The 19,184-nt window shown below is 36.6% G+C and overlaps 2 protein-coding genes across 3 annotated transcripts; one reads left to right on the top strand and one right to left on the bottom strand.

Annotated features, from left to right (window-relative positions):
• Window positions 1-560: 560 nt before the first annotated feature.
• LOC112702491 (CMP-sialic acid transporter 4) lies at window positions 561-10,198 on the bottom strand. Of its 2 annotated transcripts, none has more exons than XM_025753545.3 (16): window positions 9,880-10,198; window positions 8,129-8,277; window positions 7,954-8,026; window positions 7,755-7,830; window positions 7,557-7,668; window positions 7,350-7,429; window positions 6,160-6,235; window positions 5,945-6,045; window positions 5,664-5,735; window positions 4,822-4,870; window positions 4,613-4,654; window positions 4,330-4,451; window positions 4,026-4,085; window positions 3,441-3,489; window positions 1,166-1,260; window positions 561-880 (listed from the first exon to the last, which is right to left on the bottom strand). In XM_025753545.3, exons 2-16 carry the CDS (start codon window positions 8,153-8,155, stop codon window positions 829-831), a joined length of 1,086 nt encoding a protein of 361 aa, XP_025609330.1. In that variant the 5' UTR covers window positions 8,156-8,277; window positions 9,880-10,198; the 3' UTR covers window positions 561-828. The 2 variants fall into 2 exon arrangements, with proteins under 2 accessions (XP_025609330.1, XP_072055238.1); XM_072199137.1 differs by having other exon boundaries at window positions 7,578-7,668; window positions 9,880-10,181.
• A 2,621-nt stretch (window positions 10,199-12,819) lies between these two features.
• LOC112703973 (NADH dehydrogenase [ubiquinone] 1 beta subcomplex subunit 7-like) lies at window positions 12,820-13,195 on the top strand. The gene has a single exon (XM_025755581.2). The coding sequence runs from the start codon at window positions 12,852-12,854 to the stop codon at window positions 13,155-13,157; it is 306 nt and encodes a 101-aa protein (XP_025611366.1). The 5' UTR covers window positions 12,820-12,851; the 3' UTR covers window positions 13,158-13,195.
• Window positions 13,196-19,184: the final 5,989 nt, after the last annotated feature.

Raw genomic sequence — 19,184 nt, 5'->3', positions numbered from 1 at the left:
GCACGCAACTAATCCAGGCTCCTGATCCAACTCTGGCGTAAACAATGACAAAAAAAAAATTCAAACAAAAGATGAATTCTGCTCTGACCACTGATAACACTTCCTAGAAAGTATAATTAATATTAAAATCATTTTTATTTGGTAACATTTTTAATTATATCATACATTTTATTTTTTCAAATAAAAAAATTGTTCATTCCTGGACCTACGCAACATAAGCCAACCCACCTTGTATTTGATATACAACCTACAACACGGATCCTTAAAATCAATATCCGACCCAACTTGGGGAGAAGTTAAAATGTTCTCCGAGAAGTTAAATGTTCTCCCGTTACTTTGCTAAATGTGAGGGTTAAGTAAAGTAATAACCGCCAATAAACCTTAGCTCATATGGCATATTTCTCCTTCCCACCTCTTGATAAGGACATTGAACAAATTACCTTTAAATTAGAAAACTTTTCCCAAGTGATATACGGCTGACTTAATTTTTTTTTTCCCTTCCTCTAATTTAAGCAGTGTGCCAAATATAACCCGAGTGAAATATATTTACTAGACATATATGTGAAAATATGAATTTAATTTTAATACACTATCAGTGTAAAATCGTTTTACACGCGCATCCAATCATATAAATGTCACATTAGCAAAAATAACTCTTTTACATTTACCACGTGAATGATAATGATTGTAATTGCATGACTATGTAAAACGTTTTACAATGTCCATACATGAAAATTAAACTCGTCAAAATATACTATGATATTTAATTAACAATTTGAAAATGTATGAATATGAAATGGGGTCAAAAGAACCAGGTGGTAGTTACAGCTATCTTTGCATCTTCCCGGCAGAATGCAGATAAATCGCAACAGAGACAACACTGCAAACATAACAAGAAGTTTAAGTTCAAGCGATGAGACAAAGAAAATGGTTACGCCCAACATCAAAAACAAAAAAGCAAAGCACAAAAAAATAAAAAGAGCTAATAAAATTTTGTGCATACTAAAGTTACATTAGGAGCCAAAGCCATTAAAGCACTTAAGATTTTAACAATTTAATTTCAATTGTTGATATGATGGGGAAAAAAATAAAAAACCTGGTGTGCTCACATATCAAAGCATAACCACGTCATGTTAGAAAAATTGAGGATATAGCAGCAACTTACGTTGTACCAAGGAAAAATGCAAGGGAGAGATGAAATCCGAAAAGGTAGACAGAAACTACTGCCGTAAGAAGCATTGCCACCGAAGTAGAGTACACCTATGCAAAAATTGGAAACTTAATCATACAATTGAACTCCACTTCATAGGCTATATCTATCATTTGGCAAATTGGCACTTGTAAAGGCATTATAATGTCCAAATAAATCAAACAAAACAACTGTAAGCCCCCATATAGATTATTACATGTGATATAAAACACACATCATGACCCAGCTCTAGACAATAGGTATAGAATTGGTTTTGTTTTGTCCAAAAGAATTTTAAATTATTGGTTTTTGGTCCATGCCGTTAATTTGTCACGATTAAAAGCTGACACGACAGGCTGAAACTTGATGTGGCATACCTCATCATGTATAGTTTATTATTAGACAAATTTGAACATTCAATACATAAGAAATCATGTAGTTCAGTTTTGGGTTGTAGTAGAAGTAGCAGTGTGGTTTGGGGTTTTAAGTAGAAAAAATATTAAGAACCAATTTTTTAATAGCCAATTTTAACCAATTGTTCCCTTTTCTTTTGAAACTAGTTTTCTCTCCCTCATCATCACCCCTCAGTCTCTACTCTCTGTCCTTGCCTCTTCTTCCTCTTCATCTTCATCTTCATCTTCCTATTCTTCTTTCACTTCCTCTCAACCCCCTCATGCCACCAACCCCATTCTTCATTCTCTGTCTCTGGAGAACAAAACTTTTTCTCTCTTCATTTTACAACTTGCTACACATTGCATCCATGGATTTCACCACCGTCCTCCCCCTCTCTGCCCTGGCCTCATCATTAGCTTTAGCAAGATGCTCATTGACTTCGAACCTACCATCTCAATGCTGCCGGCGGTGCCCTTGCCAACATCTCCATGGCCGTCTCCTGCGGCATGTCCGCCCTCGTCGACAATCTCTGCAAAGATGGCCAGATATGCTACATCATCGAGCTTGCTGAAGAGATCTAGAGTTGTCATTGTTGTGGCCGTCCAGATCTAAAGCTGTCATTGGCTTCCAAATCTATTCGCTCTCATCATTGCCTCCACCTCTTTGATTCTGTTTACTCTTGTCACCGCCATTGCCTCCACCACTCCGACTTCTTGTTGCCGCTGTAACTACCTCCTCTCTCATTAGGTTATCCGTGTGTGCCAATTTGTTCTGCTTTGCCAATCAGTTTGTTATGTGGATTTGCAAGTGCAATAAAGCGCAAAATTGCTTCTTTATTTATTGTTTTGCTTCAATTTGTTGTTGTCATAGCTGTTATTTGAATTTGTATTTGTGGATGTTTCAAAATAGATAGCCCACTTTCGAATGTTCTTTTTTAATAGGTTTTTGGATGCTTTAGGTTTAGATTTTTTTAATTTTAGATGTTTAACCCTAACATAAATATTTTTTTAAGACAAAAAAATTGGGTGTTTAACCTAATATAAATGAATCTGATGAATTTTTGCTTTTGGGGATCCAACATAGGTATTTCGCTTTCGAATGTTCTTTTTCAGTAAGGTTTTAAATGTTTATTTGGATGATTTGGAGATTTTTTGATGCATTAGGTTTAGGGTTTTTAAATTTTAGATATTTAATAAATAATCCGACAAATTTTTAGTTTTGGGATGTTTCAATGTAAGTATCTTTCGGATATTCTTTTTAGTAGGATTTTGGATCTCAATTAAAATATAGTTTGGATGTTCAATTACATGCAATTTTGGATGGTTGATTAAATGGAGTTTTGGATATTTGATTATATGGAATTTTGTGTTTTTAGTTTTGGATATTCCACTTTCAAATGTCACTTTAGTGAAATCTTATGTGTTCTTCTGACGTTAAGTCTTGAATGTTCATTTAAATGATTTGGATATTTTTGAATGTGTTAGGTTTGGAAGTTTAATTTTGAATGTTTAACCTAATTTTATTATTTTTATATTTTAAATTTTTTTAACTTTTGGTGAGTGACCGCCAGATATTTGGCCTCTGGCACCTGCCAAAGAGTAGCCACCGATGAAGGGTGAGGTACCGAGGTTGTGGTGCTAAGCTAATAATGATAAAGTGGTGTTGGAAGGAAAAAAAAAAGAAGATAGACTAATATATGATAATAAAAGTTATATAATATTGCAGGATCCCTGGCATTCTCCTAAAAGTGATTCACAATTAAACTCATGGAACTGTTAAGTTCTACTGTTGCTTCTAAATATTTAGTGGATAATATAATCATAGAATAAGAATACGCAGTCTTATACCATCATCGTACCTTCACAATATTGTCAGCATACTTCATCACCATCGATACAGCAATTCCACTGGATGCACAAACAATATAAATGTGACACTTACGCGCAATGAAAATTTAGGAAAACTGACAAATCTAGCCATGAAAGAACAAAGCTAAACCCGCAAAAGAAGATCTCCATGTGACAAAACTACCCACATGTACCTAACCGTTAATTTCATTCAAGGGTAAGTTTTTCAACATTCTGAATTTTTAAGGTAAAAATGGTCATTAACTCGTCTTTTGTGGTTACAAGGCTAGCTTTGTTCATCCATGATAGATTTGTCATTTGTGAGTGTCTTGAACTTTCATAAGTAAAAATAGTAGTTTGCTCATTAAATAATGATAACTTTTGCTTCCATTTGCTTCACAAGACACAGACGTGAAGAGACAAATTTAACATGAAAAACGAAAAAATAGCCTAAAAAGGGGCAACAGTTGAAAATTGAAGAGACATATAATGGATATGACTCCAAATGACAAGATACATAACTGTCGGTGGTAATCCAGGTAAAACTCCCCAAGTTGAAGAAATTTTACAAGAGAACATCAATTAACAATTTTTACCTGAGTGCATGATTGAAAATCATGAGAACAGTAATGGGCGAATATCCATGGAGGAATCCCCTGAATATGGGAAATACACGCATTATTGATGAGCTCATTCTAAGCCTCATAATACTACAATAACTCTCCTGTTATAATGCTTGATGACTTTATGATCACAATATATATTATGAGCATGTCTTGTCCCTTTTCACGAGAAAAGATTCTCCTCAACATGAATTCCTTAAAGAGAATCAATATGGTGAAAAAGTAGAAAAATCAACATAAACTACAAAACCAAAGTCTGAAAGAACAGTAAACTTACTTCTTCATCACAGCATCAAAATCTTGAACCAGTATTGCAATAGCATTGAAGCCCATGCCAAAGATATAAAGCCAGAAGTTCTGAACGTTTATGTTTCGTGAAGGGCGCTTCTTAATAATAGCCTGCCAATATTGTTAAATGTATCACAAAATGGGAAGTTATAGAGCTCAAAAAACTTATTCTCTGCCGACTGAATTTTGGATTGAATAATAAAATTTAGCTCATGCATTAATAATAAATTCAACACCAACAGCACTGTAATTTAGCTCGTAATTAAAATTACCTCGGTATATACTCCTGCAAAACCACTCAAGAGTGCCATTACCTTTATGAAAAAAATAACTCATGATTATTATTCTAAGACATAAATGCATGCTTTATTATGTTTCTAACATTAGACTGTAACAACCAAAAATTTTGCTAGAGATTCATCCCTAGAAGAGTTCACAATTTCGGGTTGTTACAGAGGCCACTGCAAATGCTAATACTCACAATTGCCATCACCCAACCTTGAAAGGGAGTTTGAAGAACACGATCAGAACTGAAAATAAAAGGCAATCTTTCAGACAAATTTAAAAGATAATTATCAATTAATAATATGACTTCCATAATTTAAAATAACAAAAGAAACAACATTCTAATGGCTAGAAGAGCTGTTCAATCCCTCCTCAGAAAAATTATGTTAAGAAATCGTCACCCCCCCCCCCCAAAAAAAAAAAACCCCAACACAAAAAAATTCTTCTCATTTTATACTCTCACTATGTTCCAACCATAAACACCGAAAGTATCAGATATGCGCCAAGGCCAAATATTCCTCGTTTTGCTGCTTCAAAGTCTCTGAAACTAATTGTCGGAAAGTAATCCAAAAAATATGGATAAAGCAATGCTATTCAAATTGCCAAAAAGACAATTTCAAAAGTAATCAAGCAACTTACACAATGGAAAATAAATCTAAAAAGGCTATTGCTCTCTTTTGTAGAGAGACACATTACACCTAGATCAATAGAATAGTCTTGTGAGGATTCCAGAGAATGTGCTGAGGAACCTGAGAATTTGGCAAAGAGTAGGTATACAAAACTGATAGGAACTAGGAAGAGTTGGAGCTCTTCTAATCTCTACAATTACCAAATGATTCCACACCTAACTCTTATCTCTCATCCCTTTATTCTTCTCTCAATCTTAACCAACTTCCTCACTAGCACTTCAATCAGATACATTTGTTTGTTACATTACAGCTTGTAGATAGGGGGCCATTTTTACAGCAGTACCACAAGAACATTATAATATATTAGTATGAAAGTGATGGCCACATGTCAGACTTGGATTAGTCTTACTTTGAATTCAACTGGGCTGTAGTGCAACCAGCAGTCAGTAGAATAAAAGCAGCCCATTGAATCTCACTTAACCTGAAATGCAAATAAAAACACAACAATAGGCAGCCCCAGGGCAATACGATCAATAAAATTAAATATTATTTTACTAAGCCATTAGTATTAAGTAATAAACTAAACTTGTGGAAACAAAACACTGCCTCAATCCTTAACAAAAGATTATGATAATGAAATGAGAATTGACAACAATTTTTTTTATATTGAAAATAAAGAACAAAAGCTACCTCTTCTTGAGTATAATTCGGTAGAGAACACCTGTACTGATAATATTCAAGTTTTTTAATATCTGATAGCCAGGAGCATCTACATATGCAAAAATGTAATACTGCCATAAAATTGAAGAGTAAATACAATCAGATTTTGGATGGTATCTGTTGCAAAATCAAAGTTACATAATAATCAATTGTGACCATAACAAACATAGACATGCATCACCAACCTGAAGCAAATTTTTGACAAGGTAAAGTGCTGCTGGAATGGGATACACTATAACTTCATCTAATGTGGTGCTCAACCTAGATGCAAGAAACAATATACAACGACTTATTCAAATTCATTCTCCAACAACAGACAACATGAAAAATCTCTCATCAGAAAAGGAAACACATACACATACAGAAGTCATAATGCTTAGATAAAAGGATGAAATCACCAACAGGACTTATCAAGTGAAACCACTGGCCTACTGAAAACATTACTGCTCAGAATCTCCCCTCTCCCCCCCTTCTTTTTCTTTTCTTTATTCTCTCTTTCTCCAAACATACCATGCAAAAGAGTTAATGCTTTGCTTTGTAATGGTAGAAACGGGCCAGGCCTATATTGAAGCTTATTAATCTAAGCCTGATTTGTTCTTAAGCTTGGCCTGCCATTTAGAAAAACATATTGACTAACAATAAAAAAGTATATTTATTATTTTTCTCTCAATTGAATCATTGGCATCCAAGTTCTACTACTAAGAATTAATCTTGCCCAAATTTACTTGAAGTCCCATTAAGGAGGGTAAAGGCTTCGTGGCGAGGATTTTTTTTACTGCACACAATGCAAGACTAAAGCTCAAATGGGCTAAATGTATGCATAATGCCTAAAATAGGCTAGATAAGTCTAACAAGCGTTTAGTAGATTAAATTACATTACATTTATATACATTTCTAAATCTAAACAAGCCCAGGACAGCCAGCAAGCCTACTCGCTTTTCCGCAAACCTAGGCCTAGGTTGCTAAGATAAACAGGCTTTTCAAAAAGCCTGAGCCTGCTTCTATATTTTAGCAAGCCACAGGCCCTTAATAGGTCGCCTGACCTGTTTCCATCCTTGAATATCGAAATGTAGTAAAGATTCGCCCTGAGGAATACAACCCAAAATCTCAGTATAATGCTTCAGCTTCCAAAGTAACATTATGAGTTCGTAGAAACATGTACTTTGGTTACCTTGTGCTTTTGTGCTTGCTTGTAAATGGCCAAAATGCAAGTTGTCACTCAAATTTTCAATGTAAGAAAAACCTTATTCCACCTCTTTAACTAGTTATCCAAACTTTTTTCCCTTTTCATCAACAGAATGTAAAACATAACCCAAAATCTTGCACTAAATTCACAATCAGATCAAAAAACTTAAAGGAAAAGGATTATGCTAACCGATTGTCCTCGGTGACACCTTCCTTTTTCCATATTCTTGCAAGGGCCACAAGGGATATAGCACATTTTAAAGTCTCCACCTATAACCAAAAGATTACCAATAAATTAGGAGCCATGTATTGGTCAAATGCCACAACTCGGGTTATCAAGCAGAAAGTGAATCAATGGAATGAGTGCATACTGCATAGATATGAGATCTATACGCACTAGAAAGTTTGCGGTGGTTACACTATACTCGTACTTGCCAGCTCTCTTGGACCAAACGATTAGAATGGCTTGCGAACTAGTAAGAATAGTCAATGCAAGTGTAACAACTGACCTATATCAAGAGAAATGGGATGAGGATTAAGAAATCGAACAAGAACTGAACAGAAAGATAACGGAGAGTGGGAGCAGGAGTCAGACTTGAGTTTCCACTTTGCTTTCGCCCTGTGGCTATCGGTTTTGGTTTCTCCCACGGAGGCCAAACGGTTGTCTAGGACTGCAAAACAGTGAACAGGGGAAAAGAGGTTAACGCTATTCCAATGGTGAAGTTGCAAATACAATACATCTAATTATCCAACCGATACAATATAAGACAGAAGAAGAGAAGATAGTTATGCACCTGCACCGGACAGCAAAACCGATTTTTCACGTAAACTCTCAACGTCCTCGATGCCGGTCTCCCTATCATCACCCTACAACACAAAGGTGCATCAAAACTCAAATCAACTCTAGTTTGTTATTGAGTGAATGGAAGAAATGTGATAGCAAATTTCTCAGCTACATATTAAAAGCACCTCATCCCTGATTTTCCTGTACTCCATTTTCGACTAAGAGTTGTGAATTAGAGAAGAGCGAATTCCAACTCTATATACTTCAAGGTTCTGAGAACCGAACCGGTCATCGAACCGCTCTAGTTACTGGTTCATTGGTTCAACTGGTCCAACTGTGGTTCAACCGGAAAAACCGTTTTAAAATAAAATAATAAATAAATAATAAATAAACATCCTAAAATATAATTATAATCTAATATAAATCTTAAAATATCTTCCAAATTTAAAACGCTACATGAAATGTCATCCACTAAAACTACATGATCTTATCAAAATACAAACTCAAAAGTTAAATAGTAAAAAGAAATATCTAAATATTAAATGCCAACATGAAAATTTGTCATCAATCATCAAAATTCGCAAAAACTTGTTAAGTACTCAACATTAGAAGCCATTAGTTTCAATTCAACAGAATACAAGTTCATGAACAATTAGGGTAACTCCTAGTCTGGGGCTAAAGGGCACATTCTTCACTTTAGTAAACGGTTTATCAATGATGACTTTCCAACATTAGGGTATCCAACTATTCCAGCTCGAACCTTTACACAGTGACATGAATAATTCACTTCAACTTAGTTATATTCATCTGAAACAAGTACTAAAGAGTGAGAACTAGTGTAAAACTTAAAAAGAAAAATAAACTTATTTTTGTAAAATGAAAAACACAAGAAATAGAATAAAGATTATACACAGCAATCAGATAGATTATTTTGGTTATGCAATTTATTGATCCAAACTTTCACTCAATGTGTTTCACTATATTTATATCATTTAGGAGTTATAAGAATGCTGCAACAGAGAAAGCAGTACAAAGTTACTACCCATACGGTTTAAATTATGTTTTTTATGTATAGATATTAGATAAGGAAAGGAATTCTTTTGAGCAATAAGAGAAATTCTTTTGTCAAATAATTATTAAAGGAATGACACAACTAAAATTGACACTTAATTGTTACATAACCCACTGGACGTGGAAGCAGTCCTTTAGCTTTGCGTTTAATATTTACATCGGCTGCTAATTCCTTTACTAGCCGGCCTACCTTCATTGTACCCTTTGCAATACATACAACACAGAATTAAGTATGTGGCATCTGAAACTTCCTAACAAGAGGTCAAGAGCTAGAAATAAATTAATTTATAGCAACAGCAGCGTAACAAATCCATTTTAAGCAATAATTTCAACAATAACAGTTACCTATTCCATAGTCAAGTGCAAAACCTATTCACAAGAGGAGAACCTGTTCGATTCATATCAATTTATATTTTTTTCTCATTCATTAGAACAAAGAAACTTAGTAATGCAATGCAGCAAGTTGAATTATCATGAAAACAATATGTCACTCACTTTCAGCTTCACATACACTATGGTTTTTTAAATACTTTTTAGTGATACAGGTGCCAAAAACAGCAATCTGCTCTTAAATAATACCAAAGCCAATTCTTAATTGAATCCTAAATCCTAAATAAAAAATAATATTGCGGATTCACAATTCTTGGCACCGTTTCTGGAGGTAATCTAACTGCCATGGTGTTTAATCACATCAGTAAAAACCAATAATCAGTAAAGAACCTGGGCTAATCACAAAACATTCATTAATCAATAAAATCGCAACACACAAAATCAGAGCTAATCACAAAAACAGAGCATAAAAAAGTAGGAAAAAACGAAGAACAACTGAACAACTGAAGAACAAGCGAGCAAGACGTTCACTGACCTTCGAAGACGACGCCGACAGACCTTTCATTGATGGACGACACCGACCAGACGACGGCAAGAAGATGAAGCCGATGGCAAGAAGATGCAAAGAGTAGGGGATGGGGCGAGATCGCGGAAGAAGAGAGCAGGGGAGTTGGAGACTTGGGTGCAGTGGCTACACGGACGAACGGTGGCCGAGCTCGACGGACGGACGCGGCAGTGGCTCGACGGACGGACGCGGCAGTGGGTCGAAAAGAGTAGCTAGGGTTGGATAAGGGAGAGTGAATGATTCGGGCAAGCAGAACATAGGCTGAGAGGAGTGAGAAGCGAAGTGGTTCAGTTCAGTAATCAGTAGGCCAAAGTTTGCAAACGACGTCGTTTCCTTCAAACCGGCCGGTTCCCGGTTCGGTCCAACCGACCGGTCTCGGCCGGTTCAGCGATTTTTCACCGGTTTTTGTTTCAGCGGTTTTGCATGCCTGACCGGACCGTTAAAGCTGCTGGTTCGCAGTTAGATCGGTTCGACCGGCCAATCCGGTCTGATTTTCAGAACATTGATATACTTATTGCAACCGCTACATATCTCATCTTTATGCCTCAGTGACTCAGTCCCTCGGCGACTATCCCAACTGCACAAGCACAACCAATCCGGGACCAGTGATCCCCTCATCTATCTATTCTCCTTTTCTTTTTTTTTATACTTGTTTTTGTTACTACTGTTCCTTCGTGTGTGTTTTTGGGCTTACTGTTCCTTCGATTTTTCTCTTATTTCTACTTTTTTTTTCTTTAACCTTCTCCTTCTTACTTCTTTGTTGATTTTGGACTCCCTTGACAAGTTTTGTTTCCATAACTTTGTTCTTTGGCCCATCCTTTCACTTTCTTGAATTTTTGGTCTAGTCATTAACAGCTATTCTAACCAACTTGGGTTAACCAAGTAATCAGCTCACTCGTCCCCTAAATCAAATATCGAGAGTTTAAATCTTGTCTTATGCATGTAATAACCTATTGACCAGCGGCAACTTCTTACATAAAACTCAGATCCGCGTCGAATTAGTCTTTAATCTGTCGATTGAGAGATATCATGAACAACCACAAAAAAAATAATAACAGCAATTCTAAAAATTTTAGGCTAGATATTTGTGCTTATATAATTTAGACAAAATTTACATACCAAATTTGATCCTTTTGGAATGTTGATAATCTACATATTAATGGATTTGGATCCTCTAAATTTTGAATTTCAATTTAGAGGGTAAAGTATGATCTATTGCCATTTATTTCATAGGTGGAACCAAGAGAACATATGAAAAAAAAAGCATTCAATAGTGAAAGATCTCACTTTATCCTCTAAAGTAAAAATTTAAAATTTAGAAGATCCAAATTCCATATTAATTGATTCTTCTTACAAAAAAAATGATTGATTTTTTTACAAAAGTTATTATATTTAATGTTTTATAAAAACGGGGATGCTACACATCCATGTAACCATGTAACCAAGTAGTTTTAATATAAATAAAAAATATTAGAATAAAATTAAATGAAATTAAAGGTTATGAACAATTTTAAAAAACATTATAAACAGGGGCGGAGCTAACCTCAATGTGAGGGAGGGGCAAAAAATTAATTTTATATTTAAAATAAAATAAAATAAAATATTTAGGGGGGCTAAATTAAATTTTATGTATAATTTATAGAAAAAAATTGAGGGTTAGGGGAGGCCATTGCCCCCACCCCCTACCTTCTATGTGGCTCTGCCCTTGATTATAAATATTAAAAAATTATATTTTACTCAAAAATAAAATACACATAGATGGCACTTGATGGTTATCTTGCTATTTTCATCACATATTGGCTTATTCCAAGCATAGTTGTCAAAACCGAACCGGTGATCGAACCGATGAGGTTACTGGGTCACTGGGTGACTAGTTCAACCGGTGGGTCACTGGTCGAATCGGTTAACTCGGTATAATTAAATAATTATATAAAATTTAATTATTTGACTAGTTTAACTATATCATCTAACAATTTTCAACATCAACCTTATATGAAGACAAAAAATTAAATAATATATTAAAAAAATAATATTAATAGATATCATATAATCATTAAAAAAATTAGATAGTGATTAATTAAATTTTTTGTTTATCTTTTTAATTTGTATATATTTAATAAAATTTATAGTTAAATAAAATGTAATTGATTTAAAAATGAGTGACTTTGAAATTAAAATAAATTGAATATAAGTGAAAAGAAAATATGCTATATGTATTATAATTTGTATATTAATTAATGAGAAACATTTCAGCCTAGTGGTAGAAGCATGCTTGCTTTATGTTGGAGGAAGTGGTTCGAACCCCATTTGGAGCATTTTGAAAAATTTTCCACGGCCCGGACCGGTCCGATTTTTGCCGAATTTGACCGGTTCTCACCGGTTCACACCGAATTTGATCGGTTCTCTACCTTACACGGTCTAAATATCGGACCGGACCAGCATAGGATCCGGTTTACGGGTTTTCCGGTCGAACCGGTCGGTCCCGTCCGGTTCTGACAACTATGATTCCAAGTGTATGCTAACACTTTTATGATGAGATGATTTCTTCCACGAAAACCCCCGGAAAATAATTAAACTATAATAGGTAACTACTTTGTGAATTTTTTTTTAAATATTGAAGTCTACTTGGTGTAATTCACAAAAATGGCTAAAAATTCGTGTTTAACGTCGTCGTGGGATTTCTGATGGGCGCCATAAAAATAAAGACGATTAAGACGATTGAAACGTTAGCAATAACTTTAAAGTTGGGGACAAAAACATACTTTACTCTAAAAATATTTTGATCGAGTGTTTTTAATTTATAAAAAAATGATTGGGTAAGAATTAAGATGCATGTTCAATATTGCGAGGGAAGTGAAGACAATATAAGGGAGGAAGCGCAGATAGCGAGCAGTGTGTTACAAAGAGAAGCAGTGAAAGTGATCGTGCAGAGAGAGTGAGAGATGGAGGTTCCCGGTTCATCGCAGAAGATGATAGCGACACAGGAGGAGATGGTGGAAGCGAAGGTTCCCCTTGCATACAGGGACCAGTGCGCACACCTCCTCATCCCTCTCAACAAGTGCCGCCAGGCCGAGCTCTACCTTTCATGGAAGTGCGAGAACGAGCGTCACTCCTACGAGAAGTGCCAGTATGAGCTCCTCATGGAGCGCATGCTTCAGATGCAGAAGATCAAGGAACGAGCCTCCCTTAATCACTCCCAATCCAAGGGTGCCGCCTTTCCCGTCATCCCTAAAACCGCCAATGCTTGATTCATTCTAGGTTTCTGCTTCTCCTTGATCTAGGGTTTTTCGGATTCATTCCTCATTCCTGATTGATTAATTGCTCTCGTTATCAATATTCTGGTGTTCCGATTCAGTAAGGTTATGGGATTGTACACGCTTTTACCTGATTAGGATTAGAGAATGTTAGTTTTGTAGGTGTCTCTTTGTGGATTAAATTGGGTTTGCTGTCATCATAGGACCATAATTTTTGTTCACATTAGTTGAACAGACAGAAAAATTATTGAAACTTTTAATATATATAAAATTAGTTTTTACATTTGTTCTCTCTCCCATTCTCCCTCTCTCTATCCCCCTCCTCTCTCTCTCTCTCTCCCCCTCTCTCTCTCTTCTCTCCTTCTCTCCCCTCCTTTCTCTCTCTCCCACTCTCTCTTCTTATCTCCCTCTCTCTCCTCTTCCTCTCTCTATCTCCCTTCTTTCCCTCTTCCTCTCTCTCTCTCTCTCTCTCCCTCTCCCCTCTCTTTGTCTTCCTCTCTCTCTGTCCTTCTCCCTCTCTCTCCCTCCCCTCTCTCTCTCTCTCTCTCTCTCTCTCTCTCTCTCTCTCCCTCTCTATCAATTCTCTCATTCTCTCTCTCCCTTATCCCTTTTTCTCTCTCTTTCTCTCCCCTTTCTCTCCCCATCCTCTCTCTCTTTCTCTCCCTCTCTCCTTCTCTCTCTCTTTCGCTCCCTCTCTCTCAACGTATATAAAATTAGATTTTATATTCTCTCTCTTCCCCCCTCTCTCTCTCCCCTTCTCTCCCTCTTTCTCCCCGACTTTTTTCCCTCCTCTCTCTTTCTTTCTCTCTCTCTCTCTCTCTCTCTCTCTCTCCTTTCCTCTCCCCCTCCTCTCTCTCTTTCTCTCCCTTTCTCCTTCTCTTTTTTTCGCTCTCTCTCTCTCTCAGTATTTATAAAATTAGATTTTATATTCTCTCTCTTCCTCCCTCTCTCTCTTTCTCTCTCTCTCCCTGTCTTCTTTCCCTCCCCTCTCTCTCTCTCTCCCTTTCTCTCTTCTTTTCCTCTTCTTTTCTTTCTCTTTTCTCTTCCTCTTTTCTCTCTCCCCCTGTTTCTCCCCCTTTCCTCTCTTTGTCTTCCTCTCTCTCTCTCTCTCCCCCTTTTCCTTTTCTCTCTCTCCCCCTCTCTTTCCTTATCTCTCTCTCCCCTCCCATCTCTCTCTCCCTTGCCCCTTTTTTCTCCCATCCCCTTTCTTTCTCTCTCCCTTTTCTCCCCTCTATCCCTTTCTCCCATTTCTCTCTCCCATATCCCTATCCATCTTCCTCTCTATCTCTCTCTTCCTCTCCCTCTTCCTCTCTCTCTTTTTCTTTGTCTCTCTCACTTTCTCTCCCTCTCTATCATCCTCTCTCTCTCTCCTTGCACTCTTTTTTCCACTCTCTTCTCTCTCTTCCTCTCTCTCCTCCTCTTCTTCTCTCCCATTTTCCTATCTTTCCTCTTTCTCTCTTTTTTCCTCTTCTCTCTCTTTTTCTCTCATTCTCTTTCTTTTTTGGAGAAAAGAGGGGGAGAGAGAAAAAAAGGGATATAGAGTGAGAAAAGACTAAGAGAGAAAGAAAAGAAGGAGAGAGAGAAATGAGAAGAAAGAGAGAGGAAAGGAGAGAGAAAGAAAGGAAGGAGAGAGGAATAGGAGAGAGAAAGAAAAAAGAGAAAAATGAGAAAGAGAGAAAGAGGGAGAAAGAGGGAGGGGAGGGAGAGAAATAGAGAGAGGGAAAAGAGGAAGAGAGAGAGAGGGGGATGGGATGGGAGTGGGAGAGAGAAGGAGAGGGGAGAAAAGAAAGGAGAGAGAGAGAAGGAGAGAGGAAAACGAGAGAGAGAGAGAGAGAGTAAGGGGAGAAAGAGGAAAATGAGAGATAGAGAGAGGAAGAAAAAGGGGAGGGACGGGAGAGAGAGAGGAGTGATAGGAGAGAAAGAGAAAAAAAGGGAAGAGAGGAAGAGAGAGGGGAGGAGAGAGAGAGAGGAAGGAAGGGGGAGGGAGAGGGAGAAAGAGAGATGGGAGGGGGTGAGAGAGAGAAAGAAAGGGGAAGAGAGAGAAGGAAAGATGGGAGGGGAAGAGAGAGAGGAAAGAGTGGAGGGGGAGAGAGAGAAAAAAGGGAGAGAGAAGGGGGAAGAAAGAGGGGAGGAGAGAGAGAGAGAAAGAAAGGGATAGAGAGAGGAAGAAAGAGGAGGGGAGAGAGAGAGGAAAGAGGGGAGGGGAGAGAGAGAGGGAGAGAGAGGAAAAAATGGGAGAGAGAGGGGAGGAGAGAGAGTAGAAGGAAGGGGGAGGGAGAAAGAAAGGGGAAAAGGAGAGAGAGAGAGAGAGAGAGAGAGAGAGATAGGAGGGGGAGAGAAAGAGAGAGAGGAAAGAGAGTGGGAAAGGAGGGAGAGGGAGAAAGAGAAGAAGAGAGATGGAAAGAGAGAGAGAGAGAGAGAGAGAGAGAGAGAGAGAGAGAGAATGGGGAGAAAGAGAGAGGGAGAGGAGGAGAGAGAGAGGAAGGGGAGAGAGAGAGAGAGAGAGTGAAGGGGGAGAGAGAGAAAAAAGAATATGTAAAAACTAATTTTAGAGTTTAAATAAAACCAGTTTTAATTTGGTTTAAAACTAAATTGAACCATAAAAATTGGTTTTTAATAAACTGGTTTTCATAAAAACTATGGTTTCAGTTCAGTTTTTTATTTAAAAAATCTGGTTTATTTAAAACAGTTTCAGTTCAGTTTCAATTCAGTTCAGTAAAACCAATTTTTTTGCACACCCCTAGCTGAATGTTCAATTCATTAAGTATGCAGATGGTTATCCTAATATTAATGTTTAGGAAAAAATTTAGGGTGGAGTATTTTTTTATTTTATTGGATCAACTATAAAATCCATTGTTAAGGTTTATGACCCTCCGAAATATTCTAGAGAAAGTATCAATTAAGAGAGTGGATTGGCTCCGCTTGAAAATAGGTTAGTTTGGGATGAAAAACACTGACCAACTTTAGTTTGGTACCCACAACACCAAACAATTTTAAAATAAATAATCATAATGTATAAATAGAACAAATTAAACTTACCAGTTACCACCATTGAGATTAAGTAACATTACATATGACATTTCTTAAATCTTAACTTGTTATGCCTATATTTGGAAGTTATTATGATCCTATTTAAAAAGGGCTAATGTTTAAAATAGTTCTGAAAAAATCACAAATTAATTTAGTCTCTCAAAGATTCATGCTTTAATTTGGTCATTCAATTAATTTTTTGTTGACTGCGTGTTGCTAGCGAATAAGGTAAAGGACGTTTAACGATAACATGTCAATAAAAAGTAAGGTTCTGAAAACCGGACCGGACCGGCCAGTTCGACTGGTTTAACTGCGAACTGGCAATGCAAACGGTCCAGTCCTCCTGTAAAAACCGTGCTGAAAAGAATCGGCAAAGAACCGGCAAATCAGCCAAAAACCGGCCGGTTAGGCCGAACCAGTGACAGGCCAGTTCTGCATAAACGATGCCGTTTTATTGTTTAAAAAAAAAACCCCTTAACCCGACCCTACCCGTGGAGTACCCTGCACCCCAACCCCCCCTTTCTTCCCCCGAACCCATTCACTGCTGAATCTTAATCATATTCATCTCAGAGTGAGAGAAGAGTAAACCCTAGCCGCCCCGAACCTTAGCCTGCCACCGTGCCCTCCTTCGTCGCCGCGGTCACCGGTCATCAGCGCCACCGCCGTCGCCTGGTCGTCAGCCCAAGTAACCCTCCTTCTTCGCCTGGTTCCTTGCCCAGTAGCCCTCCATCTGTGTCGTCTTCATCTTCTCAACACGAGCAGGCAGTAGCCCGTCCCATCGTCTTCATCGTCGCGCGGTGAGTGACTCGTCCTCTGCTCATCTTCTTTGTTCTTCGCCTCTGTGAACTTTGACTTCCTCTGTGAACTGACTGAACTCAGATTTCAGTTTAATTGTGAACTTTCTCTGTTTGTTGGTTAGCATGACTATCAAAAAATCTGTTTCTTGGTTAGCATGAGAAATAAATAATCTGTTTGTTGGTTAGTAGATTTCTGGTTGATGGTTAGCATGAGAAATAAAATAAATAATATGAAAATTAACTGGCTGGTTTGCAGATTTCTGTTTGTTGGTAACTTGGTTTGCAGCTCAATTTTTGGTCTTATTCTTCAGTCTTCTTCTTCTTTACTGATGGCTCGTTCCCTCTGTTAGTTTGTTACTCTGTTTTAGTGTGACTGTTTTCTAATTTCTCAATGGCTCGATTGCTCTGTTAGTTTACTGATGGCTCTGTTAGTTTGTTACTCTGGTTTACTAGTTGCTGATGGCTCCTAATTTTTTTGTTCAAATTTGCTAATGGCTTTATTTTGTAGTTGCTAGTTTTGCTGGGTGAAGATTTAGTGTTTTGGAATGTTTCAATGTGCTAAATGCTTAATGGTGTAGGCATATTTTAGTGTTTTGTAGTTGCTGGTTTTGCTGGTTTTGGAATGCTGAAGGCTGGTTTTGCTGAAATATTTTGGACACTAGAGCTTCTTTGATCAACTTCTGCTGAGAATATGCTATACACAGGTCTATGATAAGAGAATCATGACTCCCCACGAACATAAGATAATTGGTGAATGCCTCTCCCATGCCATAAGATTCTATCACACCTTGAGAAAAAAGCATGCATTATTTTGATTGTTTTGTATTTCCATTAACCACTTATCTAATTGATACATGTGATGGTGGTAAGAACTAAGAACACTACCATGCTGGAGTTCTCTTTTGTTTTGAATGTCTTCCATCTCCTGCATACCTGCCTGAGTTGTTTGAATATTTGTATGTGGAAGGGAAGTATATTTTCCCTTACTCGACCTTGCCTATGCTCTATTCGCAGCTGAAAGCAAAAGATATCAAATGGTAAGGTAAGATTTGAGAAAGGAGCAAAAGGGAAAAAGAAAGCAACATACTTGGTCATTCTCTAACAAGTCCTTCCAAAGACTAATGATAGATATCATAGAGGTGAAGAGCTTACTCATGTTCCAGAATTGTATGAGGTGAATACTGGTCGTTGGTGCCTTGGACAAGGGAAAACCCTGTCTTTCTCAGAAAAAAAGAAACTCACAAGAACATCTTGATGTTTTGATGATTGATAAATCTTTATATTGACATTTAATATTTGAGTTTTCTTTATACTATTTAACTTGAGTTTGTATATTAATAAGATTATAAGAATTTGATTGATGACATTTAATGTAGTTTTTTAAATTTAAAAATTATTTTAATATTTATATTATACTATAATTATATTTTAAGGTGATTATTTATAATTTATTTATTATTTTATTTTAAAACGGTTTTTTCGGTTAAACCACTGGTTAGACCGGTTAGACTAGTAAACCAATGAACCAGTAGTTAGAGCGGTTTGATGACTGGTTCGGTTTTCCGAACCTTGATAAAAAGTTAACTAAAAGACCAACTTAATTTATATTAGGAAAATAATTTAGTTATTAAAACTAAAAACTAAACATCAAATACCACACTCATCCATATACTCATCACAATTATAATTTGAATCTTTTAGAATAACAAATTATTCCTCATCTCTGATAAATAGACCACTACCATGCTTAACACTTGGATTATGTGAACATTTGACACTCTGACTAATAACATCCTAAATAATATGAGAAAGGCAAAAATATTCACTGTAATAAAAAGACCATTTATACAAAAGAACTGAACAATAATCTTTAGTATCAATATCTACTCATATACTTCATTGAGTATACAATTTTATAGAAATCACCTTGCATTGTGGATCCTTCAAACATGCAATGTCACTTGTTGGGTTATTAACAGAAATTGTATTATTTTAGATACCGATAAGTTAACACACACATATAATTAACATACATTAATAGTTTCAAAAAAAGTTGAACAAAAAATAACTCAAATTCTCAAACTATAGAATCTACGTATATACCAAATGACTTGATTTGAACACAAAAATTGGAGACACTTCCAGCCACGAAATCACTTGAGCTTAAAACAATATTACCCACAGATTAAAAAAT

This window comes from Arachis hypogaea, chromosome 7 (assembly GCF_003086295.3).
Source record: "Arachis hypogaea cultivar Tifrunner chromosome 7, arahy.Tifrunner.gnm2.J5K5, whole genome shotgun sequence".
In the NCBI taxonomy this organism is placed as follows: Eukaryota; Viridiplantae; Streptophyta; class Magnoliopsida; order Fabales; family Fabaceae; genus Arachis; species Arachis hypogaea.
The sequence above is the reverse complement of the archived record's forward strand: the minus strand, read 5'-3'. Positions and strand labels throughout refer to the sequence as shown.